The sequence below is a fragment of the Carica papaya genome, chromosome 5 (assembly GCF_054855325.1).
Source record: "Carica papaya isolate Zhongbai chromosome 5, ASM5485532v1, whole genome shotgun sequence".
Classification (NCBI taxonomy): domain Eukaryota; kingdom Viridiplantae; phylum Streptophyta; class Magnoliopsida; order Brassicales; family Caricaceae; genus Carica; species Carica papaya.
Window position 1 is genome coordinate 38,946,517 of NC_142313.1, and position 15,467 is coordinate 38,961,983.

Sequence of the window (15,467 nt, forward strand, 5' to 3'; positions counted from 1 at the left end):
TTTGTGACTAAAGTGCATTCTTTTTCTCCAAACAAATTGAAAACTGAAAACTGATGATGAATTTGGAAGACGACCAGAATCTGTAGAACTCTTCAAATTATCGAACGTGACAAAATATTAATAGGTCTGGGTGTTAATGAAAATAATAAATTAACAAACAAAGTAAAATTTTTATTTTTATTCACTAATTATTATGCGTCACGTGGCAATCAATCAATAAAACATCATGTCACCTATTCATTGTCTATCAGACCAACAACACGTGCATTATATACGACACATAGGTTTTTCTCATCCTATTCAATTAAAATTATATATGCCTATACAGAGTTAAAACACCAAGTGCGTAAATCCAGTCACTGCTCTGATTAGATCTTTACCTTGCCGAGTGATTGCTTTGATTCCTACGATTCCAGTGATTCTGATAGGGACCCAAAACGCTGCTTTTGCTATTATTTTTGTGCTTCTTGCCTGTTATAGCTCGCAAAGCTGAGTCAATCTGAGCATGACTTGGGGGAGACGAGGCTCACTTGATGACAAGAGGCAGAGGGAGGGTGAAGAAGGTGTGGTTGAGGTGGGCTAAGGCAGTGAGGAACTGGTAAGGGAGGACTTCTTCAAAAGCGTGCTGGGTTAGGGACATGCAATGAGCATAGACTGTTTTGCAAGCCAAGTCAAACGAACATAAGTTGGCTAATGAATAATTTCATCCACAGGAGGAGAATAACTAAATCTATAGTACGATGATTTATTCAAAGCTTGCTGCTTTTAATGGTGAGTGATTTTCTTATTCACTGCAAACCAAATAATTAAGTTCACTAACTGGAGATGGGGCAGAGAAAAGAAAACAAGAGAAAATCAATAAGCATTTAGCATGCGTTGCGAGGATTTTAATGGAGGGAAATGGGTACTTTCTCACCTGTTTAACTTCAGATTTTTAGATCCTGCAATTATTTTTCGATTAAACAACTGTAATCACGTTATTAACTCTCCAAATTTTTGCTCTCCACAACTTCTGGAGCTTCGGTTGTTGATTAACTTTTTTGTCTTTAATTACCTATCAATTTTTTATCTGAAGTATTAGTAAAGAACATTTGCTCCCTTCGTTAATTTTCGGCACAAATCCAAACACACAATCGAGTTTCAGTCCTTGAAATTGGGGGAAATTCCTCTTCTTCTTCTTCTTCCTTTGGTGCTTTTCGCGCAATTCCATGAGAAACCGAGGTCTGATCCGAAATAAGAACAATTAAGCACGGGCAGCTTCTTCTTTCTTCTTATATTAGCGCTGAGCTTATTTTCAGAAGAGGAAATTGCTCGCAGACAGAGGAGCTCGTCGAGGTCTGACGAAGAAACTCATGACTGGAGAATGCTGTAACTGTCATCTCTTATCTTTTGTTCTTGTCTCTTTTCCCTTCTGCTTTGTTTCAATGTCATGATCACGAAAACACCGCAGACAAGAAGAAGAGGACGAAGAAGAAGAAGAAGAAGAAGAAGAATAAACGAGCTGTAGCAGAGCAGAGTGACGTGTCGCTGACGTGGTATGGTGGCTTGAACTTTTGCATTTTAATTGGATGAGCTCATTGATTACGTGGTGGAGACACAGTCAAGGAAGTAGTAATGGTCAAGGTATCAAAGTCGTTTCGAATCGCGACAAAAGAGGAAAACCAAATATCCTATACCAAACAATTTCGAAGCTTTCAAACGTGATTCTCACCTACCATTTCTATTTCATCAACTACCGAAGATTCTTTCAATTCTTTGTAATTTTGAATTTGTTTGACTTTGTAGGATCATTTATCTGATTCCAAACTCTTCTCTCATTAATCTAAGTCAAAGAGGAGGACGAGAAGAAGAAGAAGAAGAAGAAAACCTCCATTCCCTTTCAAGGTATTCGTTTTCATCTATCTGGTTCTGATAAAGATTTAGGAGCTATTTTTCGAAATCTGCAATCGCTTGATCGATATAATGAAATTTAGGGAAACATTACTGTCTTTTAAATAGTAATTTTATACTCAAGCGAACATCAAATGGTTTGATTAGAAAGAAATAAGTGTTGAAATCTGAACGGACTATAGCTGAAGCATTCTCTTGTTTCTGAGCAATGTGCAAAACGATTACAAGCAATTACATATTTACATCCTTGCGTAGTGTCATATTTTCCTTATCTCATGTGCTATATATTTTTCATATTTTCCTTGTTTACTAAAAAATTTTTCATCCCACAGTCAAGAGGGGGAAAAGCGATATACATGTGTATATCATGCATTTTTTTTTTCTCTCCTTTCTGAAGCTTCTTTTAAGAGAATTGTCGTGGATTATTCTACTCTCCTGAAAAAGAAAACAGAAGAAAGAGATTAATCAGATAATAGGACTCTACACTAAAATGTTGGTTTATTCTAATGAAAGACCAATAGCGGAAGGGCATTGAGACTTTCTTGGCTGCACTTAGAATTTCTGTTTTTCTTTTGGGGTTGGGGGGGTTGAGGGAAGAGCAAGTGCAGGTTAAAAATTTATAAGGATTATGGTGATGTATAATTAGTTGGAGAACTACAACAGTCAAGTCTTTTTGCCTAACTTTTTCATACATGATCTTTCTTTTAGTAGTAACCACAATTTACACTATCTTATGACCATGCTGTTTACTATGAAACTTTGGTATCAATACTAGTGATATTACCCAGTGAATCTCCTAGCTATTGTTGATTCAATATTTTCCTTATGGTGACAGTAATACACATAATCAAAATTTGGTTTCCATAATAGAGAACTAAAGTGTTATCTCAAAGAAAAAATAGAGAACTAAAGTGGATTATATTTGTTTCCAGATGGTAACTGAAAGCCCAAGGTTCACCGTGGATGAAGCTCTTCTGGCCACAGGATTTGGCAAATTCCAACTTTTTCTGCTTGCTTATGCTGGCATGGGTTGGATTTCAGAAGCAATGGAAATGATGCTTCTCTCGTTTGTAGGACCTGCAGTTCAGTCATTTTGGGGTCTATCTTCTCATCAAGAGAGCCTGATAACCACTGTTGTTTTCGCTGGCATGTTAGTTGGGGCATATTCATGGGGTGTTGTTTCAGACAAATATGGACGGAGGTAGGCTTTTATAATTTTCTTGTTCTGCATATGCTATCTTTTTATACTCAATTTGCCTTTTGTATTATGTGAAAATTTTGACAAAATTTGTTGCAAATGTCATATACTGTTATGCCCCAATTATTAACAAAGAAAAACGAGAAAACAGAAGAAGGAGGTGGCAAAAAAAAGCAGCTGGAAAGTTGTTGGCAGAAAAGATTATGGTTCCAAAAATATATATGAGCAGTTGATTTCTCCCATGAGCCATAAACCCTCCTAAAGAAAGGAATTTACATGGTTGGCTCAAGGTTTCACTCTCACCAGATACACAACTAATTCCAAAGCAGAGGATCATATCAAACTGGTTTTAGTGCCAGGTTCAACCTGATATGTTCTCATGTTCTATATCTGCTTATCAGCCTGCTGGGAGTGAATCTTGTGTTAAGGAGTAGAGATCTTCTCGTGTACTTTTGTTAAGGGGGAAGGTATGAGGAAAGCAGCCTAACTGCCCTGGGAAGGTGTTATCTTTGCACGATTGTGGTGCATATGGCATGCTCGTAACTCTAGAATCTCCAACAATAGACACATTCCATACTATAAGTTGTTGGAATGGGTCACCTTTTTGGCATCTTTATGGGCCAAAAGCACACGATCATTTTCACGACACTAGCATTTTGGATCTAGACCCTAACTGGCAACTCATTGGATTGCTATTTTTGCAGAAATATATGGAAATAGGAAATAGGCTCCCACGAGCGAGAATTCAGGGGTTTCCTAATTCGTTTAGAATCTCTCAATTTGTTGGGCCAATAACTTCCCTTTTTTTTTATTTTTCTTTTTTATAACTATGTTTTTGTGTCCTTTCAGGAAAGGATTCATCATTACTGCGGTGGTGACTTCTTTGGCTGGTTTTCTGAGTGCCTTTTCCCCCAATTATATCTCGTTGGTTATTACTCGTTGTTTGGTTGGCCTTGGTTTGGGAGGAGGCCCTGTGCTGTCATCCTGGTTTCTGGAGTTTATTCCGGCTCCAAACAGAGGCACATGGATGGTTATTTTTTCAGCATTTTGGACTGTTGGAACACTTTTTGAGGCTTCACTAGCATGGGTATGTCCTAATGCTTATGGTTTAATTTATTCTTTTGTTTGTTAGTGCACTTTCTTGATTGATTAATGTTTTTTCTCCAACAAAAAAGTTTTTCGTGGGCTCTGAAAATTTCTGAATAAGAAAAAAATTAAAGAATCTTCACTTGCAGCTGCTTTTGTTTGATACTTCTTTTATATTTATGCGATTGCTGATATTGGATTTTATCGAGTACTACGATGTAAAAACCTGTAAAGGTGATTCCTTCTTTCCTTAACACTGAAAGGTTCGTTTATAGATTGAGGGAGCCATAACGGAAGATGAGATTAAAAGCTTTATGCACTTTGATCTTGGTCTTGCATTCAGGTCTGATGGTGTATCACCCTAAAATTTTGGCTCTGAGAATTGGAGCAAATTTGAGTTGATGCCAAGGACCAAGCTGCAAAGAGGAATGGAGTGGGCAATAACTGGTACCCAGTGACAGGGGTGCATAGAGGTTGAGGACAAGGTGTGATAAGCAGAATAAAGAGAACATGGAGTGGGGATTCTGACAATTAGCGCGGTAATTGATGGTTGGATTGCCTACACCAGTAAAGATTGCGTGTTGGTGATGGTGCCAGTGTTGATTATAAAGAAGGATTTGAAAGGACCAAGCTTGAAATTGGGGCTATGGTTGTTCCAGGTCAAAAGATTTGGATTAGCTTACAAGTGTAGACAGAAAAATAAAAGACAATAGGATCTACGATTCTATTACCATGAAAACTGGATGCATGTAGCAGATGTTCTTAAGATGACCTTCTTCACACATCCTGATCACTTTAGTTCTTAGTCATGCCATTTGGGTCCACCTAGTGCTCCCTCAACTTTCCAGGCCTTAACGAATGATATTTTTCTGCTATATCCACAAAAATTCATCTTAGTATGGTCTTCTCTATTATCAGACAAATACCTTATTTCTCAAAAAGTCTGAAGAGTTTGTTTGGGAAGCCACAAGTGGTTTATTTGGCTCATGTCATCCAGGAAGATGGTGTAATCGCATATTAGAATGAAGTTTCAGCCATGCTACAGTGGCTGCTATCTTCTAATGTCCATGGGTTGGGTAGATTTCTGGGTCTTGGCGAGCTATTATTTTATATTTGTCTGTAAGCTTGTCGTTATCACGGTCCAATATGTCAATGTGTTGGTAAAGACTTATTTTGTATGAAATCCAGATGCTATTGCTATTTTTTGAGAACTTGAAGAAAACCATGGCAGAAACTTAAATACCCGCTCTCCCCAGCATACCATTTTCTTGGTGGAATTTGATGTTTTTATATTGGTGTGATATTGCAGCAATCTGGCCAACCACTAGCATTTTTACTCAACCTTTGTCATCTCTATTCACCAACTTATGAAAAGGCGGTAATCGATCTCGCCAAAGCCATTTGCTATTGGGGACTATTGGGACCTGACTTTGACATGTATTCCACTAGAACCGAAAATCAGCAAAAAAATTAATTTTTAAATAATTATGGTAGAAATTTGGAGAGAGAACATTAATTTTTAGAGTGACCGAGAGAGAGAGAGACTTTTTAGAGAGAGAGAAAACAGAGGGAGAAAGAATGTTAGAGAGAGAAGGATAAGTGGCAGAAAGAGAAGATAGCCAAGAAGAGAGAGAGAGAGAGAGAAGATAGCCGAGAGAAGAGAGAGAGAGAGAGAATTTAGAGAGAGAAAGTTACTGAAGAAGGAGAATACAGAGATTTATGATATTAATGTCCAAAAATTACATGCTTGGGTTGTGTTTATAACTTATTATTTATATACGGGAAAGGGTACATGAAATCTCTATCAACTATTGCCGTTGGTGTTGGAAAGGTGAAGAGAGTCGATGTTCAGAGGAGTCTGTTCCATCGGTTGTGTCGAATGGAGGAAGAAGATGAAGAGGCGGCTAGGTACACGCGTGAAGAAGTGCTCCAGAGATGAAAGGTCGGCTTGGTTCACTGAAGAGAAAGAAATAGTTCAGGACAGTCCAACGCCTCGGTTTTTGGGGCTTTAGTTACCCTCTCCCCAATCGTGACATGTGTCTCTTTAGTTTTCTCAAATTCTGCCATGTGGCCCGAATGGTCTTCCAGTGGGAGAATACGTAGTCGACACGTGTAAACCCTTATGGGTTTGATAATGTGCGGTTAGTTCTATCTTCCTCTTTCTAGTCCATTTTTTCGATTCCCTGCGACCGGTTTCACTGTTTTCTTCGTGCACTCGTCGTGATTTCTTGCTTTCCTACTCACTTTTTGTTCTTTGCAACTAGTCCTAAATAATTCCATCCCCTTGAGAATTAACCTTGTCATCAAGATTAAGGATTAACTTTCAAACATTTAGTGTTAAAGATTATTATTATTATTATATATTTATTTCAGAAAAAATTATTATTATACATACATATTTTTTCATTGTGCTACTCGAATAATCCTCTACTATGTCTTGCAGAGATAGGGTTAATGATCTTTTGCATTATCCTATTGCTCGTCCTCTGGAGGTCATCTTCACCTTTTCTTTCCTCTTCTTTACAGCTCTCCATTGTTGTAGTTATTTTTTAATATTAATGCCTTATTTTCCTCGCATCTATAGCAAAAATTATTTTCTTTATTCTAAATGATTTCAACCCCTCAAGGGTGCTGCTTTTTAAAAATTTTGAATTTTGAAGAAATTTTCATCGATGGGAACACTTTATTTGAAAGAAGTTGTAGGGTTTTTCGGCTAATTGTGACGGTTGATGACATCTACTGCTTGTTTTTATTGCAAAGCAAACTCAAATGCTTGAGTCAATATACACAGCCTGTGCATTCTCATTGTAGGTCGAAGTTCGTCTTTCAGACTACTTATAAAATTGGAGATAGAATATTTTTTAGAAAGTTCACGATTTTCGGTTAATAATAGAGACCTTATTTCTTTAATTTTTTTTTAATATTGTAGGACGGTATTCTCTTATATCAATTTGTTGAATTCCTCCATTGTCTACTCCATCTAATCCTCCAAACTTTTTATACAATTTCACCTTAAATATTTCTTATTCAAAAATATTAGGGTCATTTGCTAACCCATGGAATCAAATTTATGCCTTGTCTTCAAAACAAATCGAACTTGTTTCCACTTTACTTTCTTCTGAAATGTTGAAAATATGAAAATACTTATTGCATATTTTAATCCATGTTCTAAGATTTTTCCTCTCAAATATAAGAATTTCAATTTTTGGGGTAAGGTTTCCTGTTTGGTTACCCCTCTGGTCTAAACTGCCAAACCCCATTTCTTTGATTCTAAGGTTTGATAAAATTTCTCTATTACTATTTAAAGTAGAGGCGGAGGGATTTATTCTTGTAGTTGATTCTCCAATGTGTGTTCTGTCTTGCAATAGTTCGGCTAGCCTTTTCAACTACTGACTAAACCTAGTTAGTCTTTGGTCTAAAATGGCTCGGGTTTGCTGCTGAGATTCATACATTTCAGACTGAAATTTCAAGAGTTTCTGGTCCACCTCACGTATATTTTATCCCAGAGTGGGCATTTTTTGAGAATCGAACACCGAGGCTTTGACATGCTACGATCCGACTGGCTTATTTTTCACCAAAGCCACAAAATTTGCAAGAGTTTCTTTATAATCGACCTACTCTGGTATCAAGTTGCTACGATCTGACTTTGACATGTACTTCATTGGAATCGGAAATCAGTAAAAAATATTTAAGTCTTAGATAATTATGGTAGAAATTTAGAGAGAGAGTATTAATTTTGAGAGAGACCGAGAGAGGGAGAGACTTTTTAGAGAGAGAGAAAACAGAGGGAGAAAGATTGTTAGAGAAAGAAAGAGAAGCGGCAGAGAGGGAAGATAGCCGAGAGAAGAGAGAGAGAGATGCGGCTGACAGAGAAGATAGCCAAGAAGAGAGAGAGAGAGAGAGAGTTTAGAAAGAGAAAGTTACTGAAGAAGGAGAATGTAGAGCTGTGATATTAATGTCCAAAAATTACATGCTTGGGTTGTGTTTACAAATTTGTTATTTATATTTATATGAAAAGATACATGAAAGCTCTATTAACCTTTGCCATTGATGCCGGAAATATGAAGGGAGTCGACGTTCAAAGGATTTCTTTCTGTTGGTTGTGTTGAATGGAGGAAGAAGATGAAGAGGCGGCTCAGTTCAAGCATGAAGAAGAAGCGCTCCAGAAACGAAGGGTTGGCTTTGTTCACCAAAGAGGAAGAAACGGTTTAGAATGGTCCAATGCCGTGGTTTTTGGGGTTTTAATTACCTCCTTCCCAATTGTGACACGTCCCTCTAGTTTCCTCATATTCTGCCAACAGGTAAACATGCGACCGACACGTAAACCCTTATGGCCTTTGGTTCTGTGTGGTCAGTTCTATCTTCCTCCTTCTGCTTCTTGGTTTTTGATTCCCTCCGGCCAATTTCACTGTTTTCTTCATGCACCCATCCGCGCTTTCTTGTTTTCCTGCTCACTTTTGGTTGTTTGCAACCGGTTCTCAAGGGGACCTTATTTGTGGAGGCAGGAAATTTGTTTTCGGGCAGGAAAACATGCGACCGACACATGTAAACCCTTATGGCCTTTGATTCTGTGTGATCAGTTCTATCTTCCTCTTTCTGCTTCTTGGTTTTTGATTCCCTCCGGCCAATTTCACTGTTTTCTTCATGCACCCGTCCGCGCTTTCTTGTTTTCCTGCTCACTTTTGGTTGTTTGCAACCGGTTCTCAAGGGGACCTTATTTGTGGAGGCTTCCTTTTATTGTCACACAGACCATTGTTGCCTCAAATTTTTTTTGGAGCAAAGTGTCAGCAGTTCTCCTCAACAACATTGGTTTAAGAAGCTAATGGGATTAATTTCACAGTTGAACATTTAAGAAGGTGTAGGCACAAAGTGGTTACAGATGCACTTTCTTGGCAACATGAAGATCAAGGTAAACTGCATACCATTTATATGCCTCAGTTATCTCTCTTTGATTCCTAAACCAGAGGTCTACCCCCTCTCCCGAATTTAGTTACTGATCCAGCATATTCAAAGTGGTCAAGTTTCCATGTTTTGTCCTACAAAGATCCTTACTCCTCCATAGGTAGTGGATTTATCTCTTGTCTGACTTGTCAATGTGAGAGAATTGAACACTTATAACCAGCTAGTCTACTCCAACCTTTTCCATAGCCTGTTCTAATTGGTGAGACATCTCCATCGATTTTCATTGAAGCCATCCACTCTCGCATGTTAAGAGTATTCTCCTTGTTGTGGTTGGTTCTCCAAGTATGCTAATTTTATCCCCATCACTGTTGTTACAGCTTGGTTTCTCTCACTCTTATACTGCTGTTAGTGTGTCACAACTGTTTTTTGGTCACATTTTTTACTTGTATCCCTACTAGAGTCCATAATCTCGGATCAAGATGCCACTTTTACTAGTTGGTTTTGGATTGAATTTTGTTGTCAATGTGGTACTAAGCTTTGCTTTTCTTTGGCTTATCATCTTCAAACCAAATGCCCAGACTGAAGTGGTGAATCCCATTGTTGAAAGTACTTACATTTTCAAGTGATCAACCATGCAAATGGCTTGATTAGTCGCCTTAGGCAGAATATTGCTACAATGTGGAGTTCCGCTTGATCTTACAATCTGGACCTTTTGAGGTCGTGTATGGCCATTGAACACCATGTTTACTGGCTTATTGTCCCAGTTTAGGTAAAATTGAAGCAACAGATTGCAAGCTCAAGGAACTGTCATGACATGTTAAAGTCCTTGCACATTCTCCTCCGACATGCTCAATCTATTGTGAAGACTCGATATTATGCACGTGATAGGGAGGTTTCTTCTGCTTTTTTTTTTTGGATAGAAAAAGGTATTATTAGAGAGAAAAGGAAAAAAGTATGATAAAAAGGATAAGTGAACCTCCTAAGACAACGGAAAAGAAAAGAGAAAGAAAGAATACGTAAGAACCAATGCACCACTTCTTCCCATGTCCTTGCAGAATAGATAAGGAGATATATCTGAAAAACGCATGAACCTTAGGCCAAGAAGAAGGAAAAGACGTCAATCTATCCCAAAGGAAGGATGGAGATAATTGGCGACCCTGAAGAATCTAACACTATGCTCTAACCACAATACCCATAAAACAGCAAAAGGAGCTCCTATCCACAATATCTTGGCATTCTCAGCCCTAATTCCACTTATTTCTAGTCAATAATAGGATCCTAAATTTGGAACTGTGATATCCTGCGGGAAATTGCTACAAAAAATTATTTGGGTGAAATCACTGGAGGGAAATGGCAGGATATCTTCAACCTCGAGATATGAGGTGATCTAAGGCTATCTTTTGATGATTTGGAAAGGGGAAGCTATTGTTATACTCCAATTTACTGGCAAAGTAAATGAAGAGAGCCGAAGAAGGAAGTGGTAGAAAAAAAGAGTAACAGGGAAGTAGTAGGTGCGGATCCCATGAGAGAGAAGAAATCGACTCTTCTGCTAAAGCAATTGATTGTGTTTTGGACTTTAGGCGTAATTAGGAAATTATGTATTTGCATTAGAAAGTCAATTAGGACTTTGGAATAGCATTTTCGTTTTGTTATTGAAAAGAGTTGGTTTTTCACCTAGATTTTTGGAAGCCAGTTACTGTGGCTTCCTTATATATCTGTTTGCAAACTTATACAATAAAAATGAAGTGGAAAATAAAGTGAACAAAAGTCGAGGGTACCTAATCCAGAAATCAATGGACTCTCTCCGGTGAGACATAAAGCCTAATTTGTGAGGAAACAATTGGTGAAATAAGCTGCATGCTTAACTCAAGATTTTACTCTTAGCAGGCCCATAATCAGACCTCAAACACGAGAAAATACAGGCTTCATAACCAGATTCCAAAGGCTGGACTGTATTGGATAATTTCTGTTTGGGTGGCAAGTTGATGGAGTTGAGTTTGGAATGAACCTACACAAACAGATTGGTTTTGATTGGGAGACTGGTAGTGATTTGCGGTGATTATGCGGCTGTTGTGGGTTTGGAGCTGATTTAGGGCTTCTCCTGGGACTTTACTGTTTGATGATTCTTCTTGCACTTGCATAGAGAGGTGGTAATTCACATTTGATTGGATTTGGAGCATGCAACAGGGCAGTAACAGACTGAGATGGATAACAACTTAAGGAAAGCAAGAAAGATAAAACAAATTCTAAAATAAACTGTCGCACATTGTGAAGGGTGACAATGAGCAAACAAAGTAAAGGATCAAGGATGGTTATGATAATGGGAAGTATGAGTTTCTTTCTATCATAGATTTCTTGTTACATTTTTCTTTTTTTATTTATGAATAAATAGACAGAAATTGAGGACTGCAAACGATAGATGATCTGATACCATGTTATACATTTCTGTTTATATGTATCAATTGTCTTATGAAGATGTTATACATTTCTGTTTATAGGCTAAGGTATGCTAATAAGAAGAAATAACCAAATAGGTAATACTGAGGTATATAGGAAATGATAAAATAACAAGAGACTAATCAACCTAGAAAATATGAAACTACTGCGATAATGAAAACTATTCTGTCATAGGATAAGATTCCTATTATGCTAACAAAGTGACACCAGTTAAGAAGTTGGGTATTGTTAGTCTATTTATTCATAATTGGTCGGTCGTTATCCTGCAGTCACACTCTATTTTTTGCTGTCCAAGGCAATGGGCTAAAGCTTGTATGTGTCAATGAATTTGGCAAACAGAAGGTAGTTCAATGTTTTAAACTATACCCAGATAACCAGTACTTGTCTTCCAAGGAAGAGGTCAGGTCTTTGGAACTTGAGCCCTGCTCTGGGGTTTTATCACCCTTCTCCTCCAAGGGGTTTTCCCTGCCTCCTTGGAAGACAGAAGTTTGTTGTTGTCTTTTCACTTCCCTACAAAGAAATATGGTATAAATAAATGCTGAATAACTTAAGAAGTAGTTTTCTTGCACTTTAAATTCGGAACAAGCATAGCCTTTCTCCCCACTGTTTCAAGTATTTTACTGGCATTATAAAGTTTATATGTTCTTATTACTTTTCCTATAAGTATTGAAGCTTTTTCAATATAAATAGAGGGGGGGAAAAGTACTATAGGAAGTATCCTCACTATGATGTATTTGTTGCAGTTAATTATGCCAAGATTTGGTTGGAGATGGTTACTTGCACTGTCTTCTCTTCCTTCCTCACTGCTTCTCATATTTTATAAAATGACACCAGAGTCACCAAGATATTTATGTTTGCAAGATAGAAAGACAGAGGCAGTTAGTGTTTTAGAGAAAATAGGAAAAACAAATGGAAGGACACTGCCTTCTGGGATTCTTGTTTCTGATCATGATAGTGCTGAACCACATGGAAAAACGCATTTGCTTTCGCCTACAAGAAATCAAGAGCAAACTCTTCAGGGGAGTTTTGATTCTAAAGTGGATTCTAAAGCAGGTGGCATGTCTTCATTATTAATGCTATTTACACCAGAATTACTTAAGCCAACCTTGCTTTTATGGGTAGTATTTTTTGGAAATGCATTTGCATATTATGGCCTTGTGTTGCTGACTACTGAACTTAGCAACGGACAGCAGATCTGTAAATCAGTTAAGTTGCAGGCAGAAAAGTCCCAGGATGTTAATTATAAAGATGTTTTCATCACCAGTTTTGCAGGTATCTTTATCAATTGCTAGGAAATTCTCAATATATTCTCATTAGATGTATTATACATGTACTTTAGCAAGCTATGAACTCTAATCAAGTCTCCGAAGTTCAAATATGGAGACAATTACTTGTCATTCTTCTTTTTAAATTTATATGTTGTCAGTATCAATTGTTTACCACTAAAACTCAAGTTCTTTCTGAGTGTTAAATGTTTATTTGGCATTTAATTTTTTCTTCTACTCTTTGCACATATATCAGTATTCAAGTTGTCCTGAATTTGTTAGGTTACTAATCTAAATTAGATTGTTTTTCTTAATAAATCTAAGAGTTCTTCTAATCTACAATATTTGACTTTAACTATCCGTAAACTGCTTTAAGAAAACATATTCATGACAGAAAAAATCTTTTTGGAAGTTAATTAATGTTTATAAGAAAATATTATAATACACCTGTCCTTCCCCTATTTTACTTACTGTACGTAGTGTACTATCATTCTCTAATTAATTCAACAATACTTTCATTTGCAAAGTATAGACTAACACCTTCCTTTAATTTTGTTGAAGAGTTTCCTGGGCTGCTTATAGCAGCTGCCACAGTTGACAGACTTGGTCGTAAACTTTCTATGTCAGCTATGTTCTTCAGCTGTTGCATTTTCCTGCTCCCATTAGCATTTCATCAGCCTGAAGGTTTAACAACAATTCTTCTTTTTGGTGCTCGCGTATGCATTACAGGAACTTTTACAGTTGCATATATATATGCTCCAGAGGTAACTCATAGTTGTCAAATTTTTAATGTCAATTTTCATTTCAAGAGGATATAGACATTCTTATTCTCTTTTATTATCTCATGAACTGTAACGTATAGAAGGGATATGCAAGATCTTTTTTCCTAAATATTAATTCAGAATTAACCTTTCTACATTGTTGAGTTTCAAAATTCATTTTTTTTTTGCCCTCCATTAATTACCATATGATGTAGCCAAGGTAGAGTTTGCTATGACTTATTTTATGATGGATCTTCTTTCCCTTTTTGATGAAATGACACTTGCCAGAAGTGGTGTGTTATTTTTATTGAAGCTCCCTACTTATCAGGTCTATGCTACCTTGAGAGCTGAATGCCTTGCCATAAACATGTAACTTTTGGAACTGTCTAAATCACCTGCAAACAAAAAAAATGGGACAGATTACAGTTATAAACCTTGTGGTTTCACCAGATTGCAATTCAAACTGTGGTTTCTTTTATGACAGTTTACTACCTTGTGTTTGGTTTTCTTATTATTTTATATAAAACTTTAGTGTTTTAAGTTACAATTTTATAACTTTCTGTGGTTGCTCTCCTAATTGTGATTTGTTTACCATTAAAATTTCACTCATTCGTGTTTAGAAGCCTAAACAGATGCCCTTTATGGTAAATTTCTAGCTAGGAAACTAGTACATCCCTTTAATGTTAAGAAACTATATTTGATTTATATTGTTGTTAAACTGTGATCTACAGGTATATCCAACTTCAGTGAGATCAACTGGTGTTGGAGTGGCTAGCTCGGTAGGAAGAATTGGTGGAATGCTTTGCCCTCTAGTGGCCATAGGCTTAATACAAGGATGTCATCGAGTTGCAGCAATTATTTTGTTCGGGGCTGTAAGTTTCCTGTCAGGGATTTGTATATTGCTTTTTCCATTTGAAACCAAGGGACGTGATTTGAGTGATACGGTTTCTGGTACAAAACAAATAGATCCACCGAAAAAGAAAAAGCAACTCCCTTTACAAGTCTAAATGTTAAATTGCCTGCCAGTCCATATAATACATGATTGATTCTTCACAGGAAAAAAGAAGTTTTTGGTCTGAGTGCTTTCCTCTTTATGCTCAATGAGATCTTAAATTAGAATAGTTTTAGTATTGAGGAAGATTTTTGTAATGACAATTATCTTTAATATATTTAGGTTATTTGGGTAGGTTTCGATTTCTATCAGAGAGTTAGAAATTTTTCATTTCACTTTTAATTACTTTGATATTTTCTTTATTACTTGTAAATAAGGTTGAAATCAGTGCCAATATAGAGACCACTAACATAGACAGTAATGGAGAATGTTGAATTGAAAACTCTTACTATAGTTTATCTAATCTTGTTCTTTTCTTGTAACTCTTGTTTCTTCTAACCTACTTATTTTGATTTTGTCTATTTCTCTCTATATTTCTCCACTTGTCTTTGATTTTTCTCCGTGCCTCGCTATCTTTTTCTTTACTTACGAAATTTTCTTTAGTTGAATATTATCCTGCAAGAAAGTTGGCTTCAAATCCTACATATCATATGTTTCTTCTAGTTTTCTTATCTTTCTTTGTTCGGGTTATAAGGGTTGCCTATTATAGATATCGTGTAGGTTCAAGTGAATTTTGTGTTATAAAGAATGAAGAATGTGCATTCCTCGGAGCCTTCAAAACAGACAGTTCTGTGTGTGAAAAGTGAAACCGAGTTTGAAGTGTACTAATGATGTCGTGATGTTTTCCTTGCTGAAAATTTTTATTAAAACATATATTAACTGGATTATATCATAAACTATCCGGGTGAGGTGATCTATTAACTTGATGGTTTGTGATAACTTGATGTTTGAAATGGACTGGTGTGGAAGTTATTTGGTCCTCACAATCACATATCAAGTAGAATATATTAAGTAGA

At 36.7% G+C, this 15,467-nt stretch overlaps 1 protein-coding gene across 3 annotated transcripts; it reads left to right on the forward strand.

Moving 5' to 3' along the window:
• Positions 1-328: 328 nt before the first annotated feature.
• NIAP (Major facilitator superfamily protein) lies at positions 329-14,933 on the forward strand. Of its 3 annotated transcripts, none has more exons than XM_022050685.2 (9): positions 329-771; positions 1,076-1,368; positions 1,451-1,700; positions 1,786-1,884; positions 2,823-3,091; positions 3,938-4,175; positions 12,277-12,805; positions 13,360-13,562; positions 14,291-14,933. In XM_022050685.2, the coding sequence occupies exons 5-9, from the start codon at positions 2,823-2,825 to the stop codon at positions 14,564-14,566; spliced, it is 1,515 nt and encodes a 504-aa protein (XP_021906377.2). In that variant the 5' UTR covers positions 329-771; positions 1,076-1,368; positions 1,451-1,700; positions 1,786-1,884; the 3' UTR covers positions 14,567-14,933. The 3 variants fall into 3 exon arrangements, with proteins under 3 accessions (XP_021906377.2, XP_088076933.1, XP_021906376.2); XM_088220807.1 differs by having other exon boundaries at positions 1,299-1,368; XM_022050684.2 differs by having other exon boundaries at positions 329-1,368.
• The last annotated feature ends 534 nt before the right edge of the window (positions 14,934-15,467 follow it).